This window comes from Mandrillus leucophaeus, unplaced genomic scaffold (genome assembly GCF_000951045.1).
Source record: "Mandrillus leucophaeus isolate KB7577 unplaced genomic scaffold, Mleu.le_1.0 Scaffold797, whole genome shotgun sequence".
NCBI classification, from domain to species: Eukaryota; Metazoa; Chordata; class Mammalia; order Primates; family Cercopithecidae; genus Mandrillus; species Mandrillus leucophaeus.
The window spans coordinates 1,303,192-1,320,539 of NW_012108663.1; the positions used below are offsets into that span (position 1 = coordinate 1,303,192).

Genomic DNA, 17,348 nt, shown 5'->3' on the forward strand with positions numbered 1-17,348 from the left:
TCAACTACAGTCTCCAAATGAAATGTTCATGGAACCTTCGAAAAGTCAAATAGATTAAGTTGAATGGAGCAGGAATGAGATATCCCATAACTCTGTCTTTCTCTCATGTCCCCTAAGGAATCTCTGGGGACACTAGGGTTCCTCAGTACTCAGTTTCAAAAGCACAGGTTAATATAGTCCTTAAGTGTCCTTCCTGCCTTGAGATGCGGGCGACTTCCAAATTTCGAGAGTTTGGTGAAAATGTGTTTTACATGGATCTGCACCATTGGCTGGAACCACTGGATCCTCAAGGCCCTGTCTCAAGAGGTTTTGTCATCTGGAGCCAGTGGGGCTCTATGTTGATCTGTAATAGCTAGTTCAGAGCTGAAATGATAGGGAAGAAAGTCTGCTGAAAGGAAGAAGTCACCAGTCTGATTACCAGAAGTTCTTTTGCTATGCCATCAAAAATAAAAGCCAGTTCTTGGCAGACTCATTGTTTATGTGAGACCTTATGCTTAGTTCTGGGAATCCAGGGGTCAGTCAGATGTAGCCATTGTACACCAAGAGCTCATGGTCTATGGGAGAGACAGGAAAGAAAAGAGGCCAATGCAGAACAGTGTGATGTTTTATAATATAATAGCTACGGACAAGATGGGAAGGGAGGCCAGAGCATGGTTAGACAGGCCAAGAAGGGGGCTGGCAACAACACACTCAGGGGAGAGTCCAATACGAGAATTCACTGTCTGTCTAGGAAATAGCGAGTTGTCCCATGGAGCTCAGAAATATAGGAACGAGGTGGGAGAGGAAGCAAGAAAGATAGGCTGCCTAAGCTTGAGAGACCTTGAATGTCAGAGCAAAGAAGTTGGATTTTGACCAAAGGTAGGAAACAACCAAAGATTTTTGAGGATACTTACGTTTTTCTTTTAAAGAGAGAACTTTGGCAGCAGTATGGAGGGTGAACTGGACGGGCGAGCATGGTGGCAGGAAGACCAGTTAGGTAGTGGTCGCAACCATCAAGGCCAGAGTTGCTAGGGCCCAGATGGAGGGTTATGTTAGTGTGAGTGACAAAAAAAAGGGGTAGATTTAGGAAGCCTTATGAAGAGGTCCCATGCACACAACTAAATGGCAGCAAATTAGAAAGATGGAGTCCAGGTAACGCCCGTGATTCTTGCTCGAGTGGCTGGGTGCATGGGGCTGCTTTAACCAAGAAAGCAGATTCTGGAGAAAGAGGAGGTTTCCAGAGAAATTATAAAGAACTATGATCTTTAGTGTTGAGTTTGAAGGATCCACAGGACTTTCTGGTGGAAGAGTCCAATAACACTTCCCAGGTCCTTTTCAGAACTGTCTTTCCACCTGAAGTTCCCACGCCCTCTCCAGCCCCTGATTTGGAGTGGCCTACACTGTGAAAGTGGTCATCTAGGCTATACCTCGAGAGATATACCTGACCTGCCTCTCTAACCCTAGACCTAATTCTGTCTTGCACTCTTGAAGCAACTGAGAACCTGGGCTTCCCAGCCCCTTGGGCCACAAAGGAAGCCCTTACACTCCTCCACAGGCCTGGAAACCCTTCCCCCATGCCAAAGAACATCTTGAAATTGCCCTTTCCACTGACCCTACCCCCACCTCCCTTTCCTTTCAGCCTGACTTCTGGAAGAGAGGGGGCCGGGGCGCAAAATCAAAATCTTGAGACCTTCTAGTTCAACATTCTCATTTTGCAGACGAGGAAACTGAGGCCCAGGGAGCAGAGGTGACTAACTCAAGGTCGCAGAAGGAGTTAATGATGGACATGAGACTAGATCCTAGGTCTCTCAAGTCACAGTCCAGCATTTTTACCTTGGCTGAATTCACTGTAGATCATGGTTAAAAGATTTCCTGTCTCAAATGATAATAAATTCCAGATGCTCCCTAACTAAGTAGATCTTTATACTATTCCAAGTTGCTGGGTAAAATATCTGTCAAATGTTAGATAAGCCATGCCCTGCAAATGTTCTTTGTAAAATAACAAATGTTAAATGACCAGATCTGTCAGGACTTAGTTATCGAAATGATTTGGTCATTTTCAAAAGAAAGGATGTGGATTGAATTATTATTCTTCTGATGACTTTCATATGCTTAGTATTTTTTTCTACTGCCCTTCTGAGCCTTGGAGGTGACAGACACCCAATAGCATGTTAAATAAATGTATTTGTTTCTATTTTCTACTGTTCAAATCTGTCTCCCCGCTCCCTCAGAGCTTGGGGGAGGGGTCTGGGGCAGCTGATGGATGAGTCTGATGCTGAGGCCAAGCCTGCAGCCAGACTGGAGCCAGTTGGGTTGCGAGCAGGGGCTCTTGTTACAGGCAAACTATTACCCCACCAGGCCACCTCAGCCACTTCAGCAGGAGCCTGGAGTGAAGCCTCAAATGGTTCCAGGCAACAAAAGGAGCTTTGTGCACTGGGAGCAGGGGACCTTGGGGAAGATTTGGCGCAAAGGCGGTGGGAGGGAAGGTCAGCAGCCTCCTCACCTCTGTGGGCTGCTGGGAAGCGAGCTAATGAACTCCGCGGAGTATGGGGTTTGTAAGTCAAGGAGTCATTGAATTTCAGAGCAGCAAGATACCTTAGAGGTCATTTAAAGCAAGCTATTCAGTTTATAGTTAGAGTCACTAAGGCCCAGAGAGGGAAAGGGACAGGCCCAAGGACACACAGCTGGCAAAGGTCACAGCCAAAACTGGAACCTAGAGCTTCGGGCCCCAGTCAAGTATTCTCACTTCAGCACTTAAGAGGCAGTTTTGAATTGTGGGTTTTATTTGGAGGAAACGGGTTCCTTTTAGGCTCCAGGACCTTTCCATCTTAGGAGCAATTTGCGCTCAAGCAACAGGGTGTGAAGGCCTAAAAGAAATATGAAGTGAAGATGGGAGCCTGAGAGCATGTAGCACATCTTAGAGTGAGTCCCTAAGGCCTGAACCTCCTCCTGAGCTGCTGGTTTTACTACCGCTAGCTCTGTGTTTCTCAGTGTTTGATATATATGTTGACATAGGATGATTTGGGGTGGTACATTGGCATCTGCATCATGATAGATATATATTTAATTTACTACATATCAGGAAAAATGTAACTAGTGACTCAAAACCTAATTTTATAGATTTTATGGCTTAGGGTGAGGTTATTATTTAAAATCAGGTTGATTTAAAGAAAAATATTAAGTACTTAATGGCATGGATGATGTGATGGCAAAAATTCTGAAGTTGGTTCACAAATAAGTGACATTTGGGAAACACTGTACTAGTGGCTTCTTGGACTGTCATAGCAGGGACTTCAAAGGTAATTCACCTTTGAAAGTCATTCTCTTGGGCCTGGGCAGCACCACATGTGTTGAAGTCAGTTGGATATTCCTAATGCTCTCCTATAAGGTGGTACCAAGTGATCCTATGACAGCCCTTACAAGGTTTCCTCTATCAGTGGGATCACTAGAACAAAAGCAATGATGTGTCAGATAAATCTGTGCTTGATTCATCCTAACTGAAGGAAGATGAGCTGGGCGTGGCGATGCAGCCCTGTAGTCCCAGCTATTGAGGAGGCTGAAGTGAGAGGATTCCTTAAGCCCAGGAGATTAAGGTTGCAGTGAGCTATGTTGCACCACTGCACTTCAGCCTGAGTGACAGAGACCCTGTCTCAAAGAAAAAAAGAAAAAGAAAAGAAGGAAGGAAGGAAAAAGAAAGAAAGAAAGAAAGAAAGAAAGAAAGAAAGAAAGAAAGAAAAGAAAAGATGGAGGAGGAAGGAAGGAAGGAAGGAAGGAAGGAAGGAAGGAAGGAAGGAAGGAAGGGTAGGTAGGAAGGAAGGAGAAAGAGAAGAAGAAAGAAAGAAAGAGAGAAAGATAAAGAGAGAAAGAGAGAAGAAAGAAAGAAAAGAAAGAGAAAGAAAGAAAAAGAAAGAAAGAAAGAGAAATAAATAAATAAATAAATAAATAAATAAATAAACAAACAAATAAATAAATAAATTATATACAACTCTCAGCCTGGAGTCAGTATTTTGGCTTTTTTGTCACTAAGAAGTCCCTGGCTAGTCCTCTCCTCTACCACTTCTGTTCTGCTGTGGTGGCACTTGGGAGAAATGGCATAGGAGAATGGGACAGGCTCAATGTATAGATGAGAACATTGAGGTTCAGAGAGGGGAAGGCCCTTACTTGGTATCATTCCACCATGAGTGGCACAGTCAAGACTGGGTCCCAAAAGAATGCTGATTCTACCAGCCCATATTTCCTGCCCCAGGATTCCTGCTCCATGACCTTTTCTGCAGCTCCCCTCAGCCCCACACCCAGGCCAGTCAGGCAGTGCCAGCCCCCATCGCAGTCCCATCTAACACAGCTCACTTGATTCAGACCTTCTAAACTCATCGAGGGCCAAGAAGCTGCTAACACTGATCACCTCTAAGAGGCTTGCTCGGTGGCTGGGGACTTGGGGTGAGAAGAGACTTTGTATTTTTGTACCTCTTGAATTTTGAAACCTGTGAAGATATTACCTATGTCTCAAATAACACGTAACAAAACAATGAAGCATTCTGCTCACCCCACGACCTAAATTTCAGAAACAATCAATCACATTTGTTCAGCACTTTGACATTTTTAATGTGCTGTCTATTGTGATCCATACGAGAGTCCCATGCAATAAGCTCCATTTTGTAGATGTGGACACCAGTCCAGACAGAGGAAGCTACTTTCCTGGGCTCACACAGTGAATCTATAATGAAATTTGGGCTAAAATCCAGGTGCCTTGATTCCCAGTGCCTTGCTGCTACCATTTCCACATCCACATAAACTCATAATTTATGCCAGATTGTTTTTGAATCAGCCTGAGACAACGTGTTCCCATTTGCCTTTAAATAGACATTTTCAAACTTTAACCTAAGAAATAGCAGAAAGACCAGTCCCATCTCAACTTCGTAGGTGGCAACCTCCTCTGCCTGACCCCACCCCCTAAAAGATACTCCTGTCTCCTCTGGAAGCCACAGACCACTCAGCCACTTGGTGCCCACCCTCCCAGAGCTCAGTGCTGGCACCTCTGCCTGGCACAGACATTCTAAAGAGGTAACTTGGCAGCTGTGAGTGCATTCGTCTGAGGGGGTCACTATTTCAGGGCCTGAGGGGTTTCTTTTTAGCCTTTGCAGCTGGTGTCTCTGAAATGGAGAAGTGTGTCCTTCCCCTAGTATGGGCAGTGCACAGACCTTGTGCCCCCAGAAGTCTCTGTTGCAAAGCAGAAACTGCCCAGCAAGAAGCCTTGGAATGATGATGAGGGGGAAAGGCAGGGTGGGGAAGTGGAGAAGCAGATGTATGTTGTATGCTGATCAAAGCAGTGTTCCTGTTTCAAAATAAATCCTCTCTTATCTGCTGTCATGGCAATGCAAATAAACCCCCCACCCTATCAGTTCTTATTTTGTAGCAGCCACCACCCAAAAACTCAGAGTCATAAGATGGAAACGTCCTTGGGAAGTCACTAGAATCCCCTCTCTCTATCCTGGTGTGATTTGCCCAAACCAGCTCCAAATACTTTGGAAGGTCCTTATTAGTAAGGGTTCTGGTTTTCTCTTCCAACGTGTTCCCATGATGGCTTGCACAGACCCTTAGCATGACACTTGTTAACTGATGCCTTTCTGTTTTGGCAGCCCCAATCCTGTCACCAGCAGCTATGCTCATTCAAGTCATGAGCTCATCCTGATGAAACATTGGAGTCAATGGGAATGACTGAAGTCAGGCTAGAGCCAGGAGGATGGCCTTGATGACCTCAGCAAAGCCCAGCTGATACAGGAGTTCAGGCTCCAGCACCAAACTCTTCCCTGGCCAGTAGCCTTCTTTCTCTTCCTCCACAAAGCTGTTATCCCTCTCTAGAAAACTGTGTCCTTCTCAATGGAAGGTAGTTGCTCCCAGTATGCCGTTCACTTATCCACACCCAAGTAGGACACCAGAGGCACCAGGCAGATAGGAAGTTGGGCTCAAAGAAACTTGTGAGAGAGCAAAAGGAAAAAGCTACATATATCCCCTCAGTCTAATGAACTCCAAAGCCTACCTCCTGTTGGAAGCCTTCTAAATAAAGCAAGTGCTGGGAGTATAACAGACACTGAACCCCAAATGCCAAGTCTCCTTCCTTTACCCTCCACTGACCTGTTTTCTCTTCTGAGGCATCTCCCACCCCTAATACATTTCCCAGTGGAAATAAGGCATTTGAGAACAAGGGAAGTATATGGGTGGCTGCCACTTGCTGAAAGCTCTGGAGGGAAGTCCTCCCCTGGCTCTCTGACAAGAGCAAAACCTCCAGCTGAGAAATAAAGAGGCTCTGCATGTGAGCCAAAAAGCAGGGCCCGAGGAAGACAGCAAATGCCCAGTGGAGGGAGACAGAGGATGTCTCCGGCTTTTGCATCTCAGCTGTTGGCTCTGCTGCCCAGGGACCTGATCGGCTGCCCCATGAGGACTACTGAGAAGCTCAGTCTCTTTGTATGCCACTTGTGATGCCCCCCTCGTGTACTTACCAGCATCCTTCTTCACCTGCAGCAATGGGAAACACTGCAAAAGAAACAGAGAAGAGGTTAAGGCATTGCTGAGATGCAATATCCGAACTGAAAGGGATCTTACAGTTAGCAAGCTCGATCCACCCATTTTACGGAAAGACACATGGAGGTCCAAAGAAAAGGAAAATGAAGTAAGGAACAAAGTGGAGCCCAGACACAGACTCCTGGATGCCTACTCCATACAACTGTACTTTCTGCTACCCCACTGCTGATCCCGCCGGTTCACTTCACTCTCCCTGAATGGAGAAGGCCCCCAGGTCAGGGGATTGGAGACACTGCCACAGCTCACAGTACTGTTCCAAGGCCTGATAAGAAAGATTATCAAAGAATGAGTTAACTTTTGCTTGGCACATACCATCCTTGGTATAGCATCAACAAGGCTAGAAGCAGGGTGTGTTGGTGGCAAGGGCAGTATTTAGAATTGGAGAGCCCAAGTTCAGGGCCACCTTCCCCTGCTTACTTATTATGTGACATTGAACATCACTCGTAACCTCTTTAGCCTCAGTGTCTGCATTTATAAGACTAGGAGAGCAATAATCCCGACTTCACAGGTTTTGTGACAAATTAACATACATAAAGACACTTTTTAAAAAGATTAAGCACTCTAAATTCATGCATTCAACAAATATTTATACAGTACCAATGCCCTTTGGCGCACTATGCTAGATGCTAAGGATATAGCAGTGATCTAGGCAGATGAGATCCTCATGCGGCTGAACTCTTAGTAGGAAGAGACAAACAATAAATAAGTAAACAAAGAAATAAGGAAATTTCAGGCATCACTAAGAACCAAGAAGGAGAAACTTTTAAAGACAGGATGAGGTAGAGAGTGATTGAGTAGGTGGAATACAGAGGTGACCAGACGGGTCTCTCTAAGGAGCTCAACTTTGAGCAGAGACCCAGATAGCAAGAAGTTATCAGCAGTGTGAAGAGCTAGGTGAAGAGCATTTCAGGAAGATGGTGAAGAGAGAAACGAAGGCCAAATTATGAGAGGCTTTGAAGGCCAGGGCAAGGGTTTGGACTTTGATTCAAATTATAATAGGCAGCCATTGGGGGATATAGAGCAGGAGAATGGCAAGATCTGATTTCTACCTTCAAAAGGTCACTCTGGCTGTTGGGTAGGAAGTGGACTGTAGAGCCTGGGTGGAAGTGGGGAAATCTGTTAGGAGGCTTTTGCAGCAGTTGAGGCAAACAATGTCAGTGGCTTGGGCTAAAATGGTAGTTGTAGAGACATTCATTCAATAGTTAAGGAGGAGAGAAAAGAAAGAAGGAAGGAAAGAAGGGTACCTCTTAGAGGTAGAAGGGTCTTCTTGCCTGTTCTCCTTTTACACAGCCAGCCTCTAAACCAACCAAGTGGTTACCAGGAAAATAGTTGCCATAGTATGTGTCTATCTCTTACCCTCTGCACAATGACTGCCATACCAGCTGCAGACACTTGACCACAATGCTTCCTAATCCTAAAAGATTTGTCTCAGCCTTAGATTACCCTAAAATGACTAAAGGTCTGATCCACCCTTGTAGCCCACAATGGGCCACAGGAGAGAGGAGGGATGGGAGATGTCCTCCCAAGTGTTCACTGGCAAGACCCTCGAGGGATGTCAGTGTGAAGGAGACAAAAAGTTCTAGAATGAGATCGGCGTGACTAGAGGAGAAAGACCAATAGCGACAGATATGAAAGTTTTCTACAAAGCTACAAAGTGGAACTATGATTAAGCAAGTCAATATAATTCTTAGTGGTGGACAAAGGGGGAGGAAAGAAAAATGAGAAAGGGTGAGAGGGTAGAAGAGAAGGACAAAGCAGGCCCCTGTGAGGTCTTAAATGTGACAGTTCTTGGAAATTAAGAGATGAACTGATGGGTGGGACAGACTGTACTCTATGCTCTAGTCATATTAAATCTCCTACTTCTCCGCCCTACCAGCCCAACCCATCATAGTTGTAGCAGAATTACAGATAGTTCAGGAAATAACTAGGCCTTAAATTTAGGGATTTATAGGTTACAAATTAGTGACCTACTTTGGCCATTACAACCATCCTGCATGGTAGATTTTATTATCCTCATGAGACACATAAGGCAAATGGGGCCTAGAAGTGAAATGATTTGCTCAAGGTCAAGGTAAGTGTCAGAACCAACAGTCTATGCTTGAGGTCAATAGGGCTCCCAATTTTATGGCATTCTATTTTTTTCTCTCTGAGGTCCAGAATAACCTGGATTGGATCAGGCCCATGAGTCCCACTCTGCTTTTGACCTTAATCTTGATGCTATTTTGGTAGCTGAAAGACTTACAGGGGAAGATAGCTTATGAACTTTTGCATCAAAGAGTTCTGCTACAAAATGAAGGCCCTTTTTGTTTCCTTGTTGTAGAACATATCCCTCTGATTTGGAGTTTCTGAACCCAGAAGCCAAAAATCCAACAGTTACAAAGACAGCCACTCTAGAAGAAGACCAGGATTAGTGGTGACAATCTTCTCATCTAGTGGGTCATTCATTCATATATTCATTTATTTATTCACTCATTCACTAGGTACCTCCTCAGGGCTAAGCCCTGTGCTAGGTACTCAGGGATTCATATAGATCAGACATATTCCCTGCCCTTGAGGAAATCACAGCTCAGAGGGGAAGTCGATTACATGCACAAATCATCACAATTCAATGTGAGTGCTATTGGAAAGTATAAAGCTTTATGGAACTGAGCAGAGGGAGTAAGTTGTTGCTGGGAGTAGGGGCACATTGTCATAAGGATCCTCATGAAGGAAGTAGCGTTTAGAACAGGTCTTGAAAGCTAAGCAGTTGTTCATCAAGAAGACAAGGGGGCAAAGAGCCTGGCAGGTAGAAGGGGGAGACTAGAAAAGGATGAGGAGGTATCAAAGCCTGTGGTTTGTCCTACCCATCAGTTTATCTCCTAATTTCCCGAAACTGTCACATTTAGGACCTTGGTCTAGCTGGAGAGCAGAGTGCCAGACAGAGAGTGGGAAATGAATCTGAAGCAGCAGTTTAGGGGCCAAATCGTGAAGGGCCTTGTAGGTCATCTTAAGAACTTGGGACTTTATCTAGAGCCCAATGGGGAGCCATTGAGGGGGCCTAAACAGAGAGGTAATGTAGTCAGATTTATGTTTCAGAATGTTACTCTAACTGTTGAGTGAAGGATGGATTGGGAATGTGGGGCTCAGGCAAAACCAGAGAAAGGGAGACCAGACACCTGGCACGGTGGCTCACGTCTGTAATCCCAGCACTTACGCCAAGACAGGCAGATCACCTGAGGTCAGGAGTTCGAGACCAGCCTGACCAACATAGAAAAACCCTGTCTCTACTAAAGATACAAAAAATTAGCCAGGTGTGGTGGCACATGCCTGTAATCCCAGCTACTCAGGAGGCTGAGGCAGAAGAATCACTTGAACCTGGGAGGCAGAGGTTACAGTGAGCTGAGATCGCGCCATGGCACTCCAGCCTGGGCAACAAGAGTGAAACTCCGTCTAAAAAAAAAAGAAAAGAAAAAAGAAAGAAAGAAAGGAAAAGAAAGGGAGACGAGAGTTAATGGTAAGGTTCTGGGTGGGGCAGTGGTCTTTAGGATAAGAAGAAGGAAACCAATATATGGACAATTTACATGGTAGAACCAAAGTAAATGAAAGGACGTGGGAGGATAAGAGAGGAGTCAAGGATGACCCCAATGTTTCTGGCCTGGCAACTGGGTGGATGGTGATGCTATTAACTGAGGTCAGGAACAGAGGAAAAAGTGATTTGGTGGGTATACGGGGGGAATCTTTCTGTTGTAATGAATTTTCCCTTAGATCTGTTGGATTCAAAAAGGTCTGTGGAGCATCTCCTCTGAGCAGTCCACTAGGCACTGGGGTAGACCTGCAGATGCAAACATGAACAAAAGCAGATGTGATTCCTGCCCTGGAGGAGCTCTCAGTCTAGTGGGAGATACAGTTGCCAGCTAAAAAAAAAAAAAAAAAAAAAAAGGCAGATCATGAGTTTTTTCAGAGAAAAGGGAAACACATTGAAAGAGTGCAAAGGAGAAAACCAGAGCCAAAAGGAGAATAAAAACAGAAAGATGGTTGCTGGATGAGAAGTAGGGAGGTCTGAGAGGGGTAGTTTGGAGACAAGCTGCAAAGGCTATGGACAAGCTTTGTCCAGAACTGGGCCATCCTCAGCCACAAGTGGCTGGGATGGAGCTCACTCTTCCCAGCATCCTTTTCGCTCAGCCTCCAGGCTCTAGGACCAGCCCTTGCCCTGGTATCTGAGGTGTGTCTGGAGAGACTTTTTGTCCTTGTCTTGCCTGGTTTCTCTGCTCCACCTCTCCCTTCCTTCCCTAACCACCTCCAACACCCCCACCCGTCACTCCTAGCCAGCCCTGTGCCATAGACTCAGGCCTAGGGCCACAGTCATGAGAGCACGTTCTTCACATTCCAGCCTCCCCCAGCCTTCTCAGCCTGGCCACACAGAGTCCTATTCACAGCCTGGCCCTCCCTTCTTCCATAGTGGGCTCTCACCACCCCCAGGCCTATCCTGAGTTTTGCCAGCACAGACCATGGCCACTGTGGAAAGCAGGCTCTCCTGAGCACTCTGGAGCTGACTCCTCTCTCTTGGGGTCTCTCAGCTGGAAGGTGGGTACAGTGGCTTTGGCCACTTGTACGTGCATGAGAGTTCATGTGTGTTCTATGCACTTGGCAAACTTTCTCTAGGCTAGGCCTAGAATAGGGGCTGTGTTGAGCCAGACTGTGACAGGACATAGGGGTCGATTAGACCCAGGCTGGTTTCTTAGAGCAGCTCACAGTTCAGAGACAGCTGAGTAGAGATGGAGGATGGTATGTAGGTTGAAGCTCAATTGAGCCTACCTCCAGGTCCTAAGTTGGAGTACTGGTGTCATGGTGCCACTTTTAAACCCCATGTCAATGACCTGGAGACATGTGCTCATGTTCGGGATGTGAGGTCTGCTGGGGATGGAGTGCTACAGCCCTGAAGGATGCCAATCTTGTCCCCGAAAAGGGCAGAGGAGAGCTGGTTTCAAGAAGGACTGACTGACACAGGTATTCTGGGCTTGACCCTGTACCTTTGACCAATTCTTTGCTGGGCTTCAGACTTGTTACCTAATGAGAGGGGAGTGCCTGACAATTTTTAGTCTGCCATCACAAAGAAGAGAATGAGGAACATTCCCAGTCGGGAAAGAGCAATGGAAGGAATAAATTCTAAATGGCTTTTATAGAACTCAGAGTCTGGGACAGCCTCCTGAGGAACCCCCAGAGCGCCTGTCTCCCGTCTGTCTCCCTCCGAGGGTGCAAGCTGTCCCACACTGGCTTGGAGTATGTGGGCCTCACAGAAGGCCTCTCAGAAAGCCTGATTTTCCATCTCTACCCCCCAGGACGACTGTGATCTAATACCTACTCATCCACCCCCAAAAAGGGCCCCCAACCTATAGCCTCAGGAATGCTGATGGTTTTATAAGTCACCCCTTGGCAAAAATTCCTACTGCCTTGGATGCTTTTCCCCTTAATTCCTTCCTGCCAGTGCTGCCAGGACATCCTTTCCTGCTGCCCCATCCTGACTCCTCACCTGGCCTGCAGGGCTGCTCCAGGCCTGACTCTTTGCCTTTGAGCCTTTCCTCCAATCTTTCTCCTGCCTTGGGCCCTACTGTCCACACGTCCACAGAGGCCAAGAGTAGGGCCAGGGAGGAGAGTCAGCAGCAGCTGCAACCCCCAGGGGTTCTCTGGATAATCTCAGGAATGTAATATCCCAAAGACTTGACTTTCCCACCAGCCAAGAGGGACCCTCCTTCCTGCCCAGAACTTGGGAGTCTTTCCGGGAGAGGCGCCCTATAGGGGTGAGTGTAGGAAGCGGCTGGAGGAGAGAGACATGGGGATTCCAGTGTGGGATGGAGCTTCTTTTCCAGAGTCTGAACTAGTCTGACCAGGGATGGGAGCAGGGGCCGGAATAGGAGGAATGAGGAAATTGCCTAAACAACCCACTTCCTCAACCTCAGGGTAGTCGCATCTGTGTTTTCTACTGTCCTTTCACTTCCACAGGATCTCCCCAATTCTAGGCTCTCCTCAGCCAGGGAATGAAGGGAATGGCAGGTAAAAATTTTTCCTCATTTTATAGATGAACAAACAGGGTCCAACCTATGGGCCCAGGGTCACCTAGAACAATCAATCAACTATTTTTACATTCAACTCATATTTACTGAGCACCCACTGTGTGGCAGGCCTTTTCACATAGGTCATCATCACAATCAATTATGAAATGGGGAATATTCTCCCCATGTTGTAGGTAAGGAAACTGAGGCTTAGAGAAGAGAAGAAGAGGCAGAACCTGGGCTGCTAGATCAGTGTCCTATTTCCATCTACAACATTATATCATCGTACTACATTCTTCTCTCCAGCTCCCAGAAGGCACCCAACCCAAGGTAGAAGAAAGGGCCAGGGAAAGTCAGCCTCATCCATATCCAGGGCCTCAACTCCCATTCCCCAAGTGCAGGACTTCCTTTCCTCTGCCCCTTGGCAGCCTCAGCCTTGGAACTACTGATTGACCTGGACTCTAAGGGCCCTGACAGCAGCAGCAGCAGCAACAGCTCAAGGGTTGCCCAGAGGCATGGAGTTGAGGAGCTCTGTTCCCCACCCACTGTGAAACCTCTGACCCCAAATCCCAGCAGAGGCTGCCTGAGCTGCTGCTCCTTGTTATTGTTACCAGTGACTTGGAAATGCGGGCCAGGCCCTGGCTCCCAGAGCTTCCCAGGCCCCCAGCTGTTCTCAGGCCCTGGAGGCTGCTGGGAAGACCAAGCTCCAGTGTCGGCTCTTTTCCCTGAGCCTGGGCTCCCCGCTTTTCTCCTGAGGGACTTTAGTGGAAATCACTGACATTTGGGAGCAGAATTCTTTTTTTTTCATTTGGCCTGGAAGTTCATAGAAGTATATGTGAAATATAATGAGACTGTCAGAGCTGGAAAGACTCTCAGAGATAAACCAATCCAGCCTCCTCATTTTACAAGTGGAGGAACGCAGCACAGATTACATGAACATAGTGGACTTTGGAACTAGATTACCTGGGTTAAAAATCCCCAATTCACCACTTAATAGCTGTGTAATCTTGGATAAATTTCTAAACCTTTCTGTGTTTCAGTAAAATGAGGATGATGAAAATGATAGCTTGCCTTGCAGGATTATTGTGATGGTGAAATGAGTTAATATATGCGGAGGGTTTGGAACAGTGTACACCACATAGTATGTGCTCTACAAATATTAGCTAGTATCGCTTCCCGACCTCTTGGCTATGATCAAGTGCAAATATTAGCTAGTATTAGTTCTAACTTCCTCTAGTCTTTGGGGATGAAAGAGAAGTCTGGTATTGCCAATCTGCAGCCCCTTCCACTCCTTTTTGCTTCCCCCAACCTCCACCATAGCCATAGAAGGTATATCCTCCACCCCGCCGGGATCTCCCACTTGTACGCCTTTTGGCATCAAAGAAGCTAAAAGCAAGGTAAGAATCTGTATCCAAAGAGACCTAAGTCAGAGTTGAAGCCTTGCCTCCTGCTCCCATCTCACCTTCCCAATGCTCGCCCCTATTTCTCCCACTCCCAAGAACAAATATTATCCAATCTCACATGACTCGAGGAAAACATACCAGTTGTGATGATGGGGCAAGGGTTAGGAGCTTCGGATCAGGCAAATTTGGCAGCGGGTCCCCATCCCCATTCCCAGGCTGAGCCTAAGATCGTTCCAGACTTTGCTGTTACAGGAGTTACTCAGACTTCAGCATGGCTATCCCTTTGCCTTAAGGATTAGGTGGGATCTCCAATCACAGGTACTAGATTAACTAAAACTGTTAACACATTGAACAGTTTCATATACTGAAATTTTCTGTACTAAATCAATCATGCCCACCAACAGGGCACTTGGGGGTTGAGTGTGAAAAACTCATACCCTCTAGACAGTAAGCTGCATGAAATGAAGACCTACAGCAGTTTTGCTCACCATTACCTATCTCCTTAAGATCTAACACAGTGTCTGGCACATAGTAGGCCCTGAATAAATATTGCTTGGTTGAACTAGTGAAGGAATGAATTACTTAAGGTTATTCTCAGCCTAAGGAAACCCCCTCACATTTTGTCCAAGATAACAACAAATAAACATTTCAACAGACTTTGGGATCATTATCTCATTTGATCCTTACTATAGCCCTATAAGGTAGGAGTTATCATTCTTCCCAGTGTACAAATAATAAAAATGGTCAATGTTTACTATGTGCCCCTTTTCTAAGAGCTTTATACATATTAACTGATTTAAGCCTCAGAATAACCCTGTAAGGTTGGTACTACTATTATCTACATTTTAGGGAGCAAGAAACTAAGGCTCAGAAAGGTGAAGTAACTTTCTCATGGTCAACACAGCTAGCAAGTCATGGCTCAGATAGGTGAAGGGCTTGACTCCATGTAGATGTTTTGGTCTTTTCACTGCATCAAGAACACAAAGTTCAAAGTCCCACACACAAATTTCAAAGTCTCTTGTTCTTCCCTCTCCTCCCATTTCCATTCACTCCCAACACCTCCACTGAGGACAAGTCCCTTGGATCTGTGACTGTTCCCTCACATGTCTCCAACCTCATTCTACCTTGAAAACACTCTTTGCCCTTTTCTTCCAAAGGTCATTCCTTCAGATTCAGATTCAATGGAGCATCTACCTTGTAACAGGCTTTTATAGGCATCATCTCGCTGGCAACTCCATTAAGTCTTATCCACTGAGGAGAGGTGACATGCCCAGGAGCACTCAGCCTAGATGTGGCAGAGGTGGACGTAATATCCAGGTCAGTCTCACTCTATGTCCAGTACTCCTTTGGCAACACTAAGTTGCCTTCTACTCTGGTCCCAAAAACTGCTCCCAGAAAGCTTCCTAGATCACCCAGAAACCACCTCACAAATCTCTTGAGCTCCATCTATGCCAATAACCTTACCACAACCTATTATTTTGCTCTAGTCCATGGGCCTGTGCCTCAAAGATACACAGCATATGTCCAGCATCTAGGCATCTTACAGTTAACCATGTCAGGGACAATCCACAGTCTGAATTTTTCGCACATATACGGGGCCAATACCTATCACCCAACTGACACGTTATTTGAGTGGGCTGTGGAACTCTGCCAAGAGGGTCCTCCGAGTGAACCTTCCTTCTGTGCAGTATAGGCCCTTGCCCTTCCCCCTCTAAGTCGTTTTTCCATGACCTGAGAGTCTTATGTCATAATTTATTTCTTTGGAACAAGTAGTTAAGACATGGCTGGCTGTACATACTGTCTCATATGTACACATGTACATTACTACTTCCTTTCGCAGACACACACACACACGCACATACATCAGACTGATGAAGGGATCTGCAACAGTGTCCTGAGATAAAAGAGACTACCTGAGGAAGTGGTGAGCTCCACATCACTAGAGGTGTGCAAGTGTCTGGCCATTCTTTTGGTAAGATGTGATAGAGGCAACTCTGTAGTGATGGCATCGAGGAGTCTCTGAGGTCCCTTTTCCAGCCCCAGGAGTTCGTATACATTCATGTGCACCCCTGAATTCTCTATACTCCCCCTGCCCCTTCCACAACAAATATACACTGCATGTGGCAAATTGGATTTACTTGGGATGACAAGGGCAAAGGAATGAAAAAGGAGAGACATCCTGGAGGCTGGGAGTGAAATTGCTGAATCACCCTATCATCGTCACACGTTCACCCCATATCCTGCCAGGCTGCTCCTAGGCAGATTGGGAAGCTGAGAGCTGGCCTAGGGGCAGAGAGGGGCTGGGGTGTGGGCAAGCACACATAAGGAGGATGCATGCTCACCTCACTTGCAAGTGTGTGTGTGTGTGTACATGAATGTGAGCCTGCACAGGGGGTCGTGAAAGCTCACACTCATATGAACAGGTGCCTGGGAAGCCAGGTATAAGAGCAGCCACATGGAAGTCTCATGCATACTTGGACGAAAGCATTCACAGGAGATGGTGCTTGAGAATGTGTGCCTGGGCGAGCTCAGGAAAGCCCTTGTGCACATACACACTCATGTGTGAGACCTAAGTATGTAAGTATGGTGCCTAGGGAAAAGCATGGGGTCCCACGTTGGCCCACGACTGGGAGGTTCACCTCTATGAGCCTTCCCAGTCCACACGACTGTCTGTCCATGATTTGCTTTAACTCCCATAGAAGCTTTATGGGTAGGTGCGGCAGGGTTGTTAACACACATGTGTTTGCATGCGTGTGTGTGGCATGTGTAGAGACATCCCCCCTACTACTGCTTTTAGATTTTACCAGAGACAAGTTGTGTTTGGATTTTGTCACAGAATGAGTAGTGAGATTATGGTATATTACACAGACCACATTGGAATCCTGCTGTGTCCTGACGCCCTCTGAGACCTTGGCCATATTTCTCCCTCTCTGGGCCTCAGTTTCCTCACTGGTAGTTTGGAGAGAGGAACACAGAAGGAGGAATAGATGACCTCCAAGGGCCTTTTCATCTCTGATATTGTGTGATTATCTACCTATGTTATAAGAGGAGGGAACTGAGGGACAGGAGAGAGAATTGACCCTCTCAAGGTCATCCAGAGGTCATGGTTGAGATGGCGCTCCAGGTAGATTTCCCACCTCCCAAGTCAGTGCTCTCTAGGACCTGATATGCCCACCTGAAGCCAAGTAACATGAGGGAGGATTTGTGTTCCTGGCACCCCTTATGTGCATAACACCATGCTAAGTGCTGGAAGAGGGCAAAGGACATATCAAAGAAATGGTTCTGTATGTATGTGGTGTGTGTGTGCTGTGTGTGTGTGTGTGGTGTGTATGGGGTTTGTGTGTGGTGTGTGTGTGTG

General features: G+C 46.4%; 1 protein-coding gene across 2 annotated transcripts in view; it reads right to left on the reverse strand.

The window, feature by feature from the left end:
- Positions 1-17,348, reverse strand: part of STARD8 (StAR-related lipid transfer (START) domain containing 8) — an 87,316-nt gene that overhangs the window by 63,069 nt on the left and 6,899 nt on the right. For both annotated transcript variants that reach the window (XM_011967268.1, XM_011967266.1), the window contains exon 2: positions 6,477-6,510. Coding sequence is in view for 1 of the 2 variants with exons in the window: in XM_011967266.1 (XP_011822656.1) it covers positions 6,477-6,510 (34 nt within the window). In the remaining variant the exon portion in view is untranslated. The remainder of the gene's footprint in view (positions 1-6,476; positions 6,511-17,348) is intronic.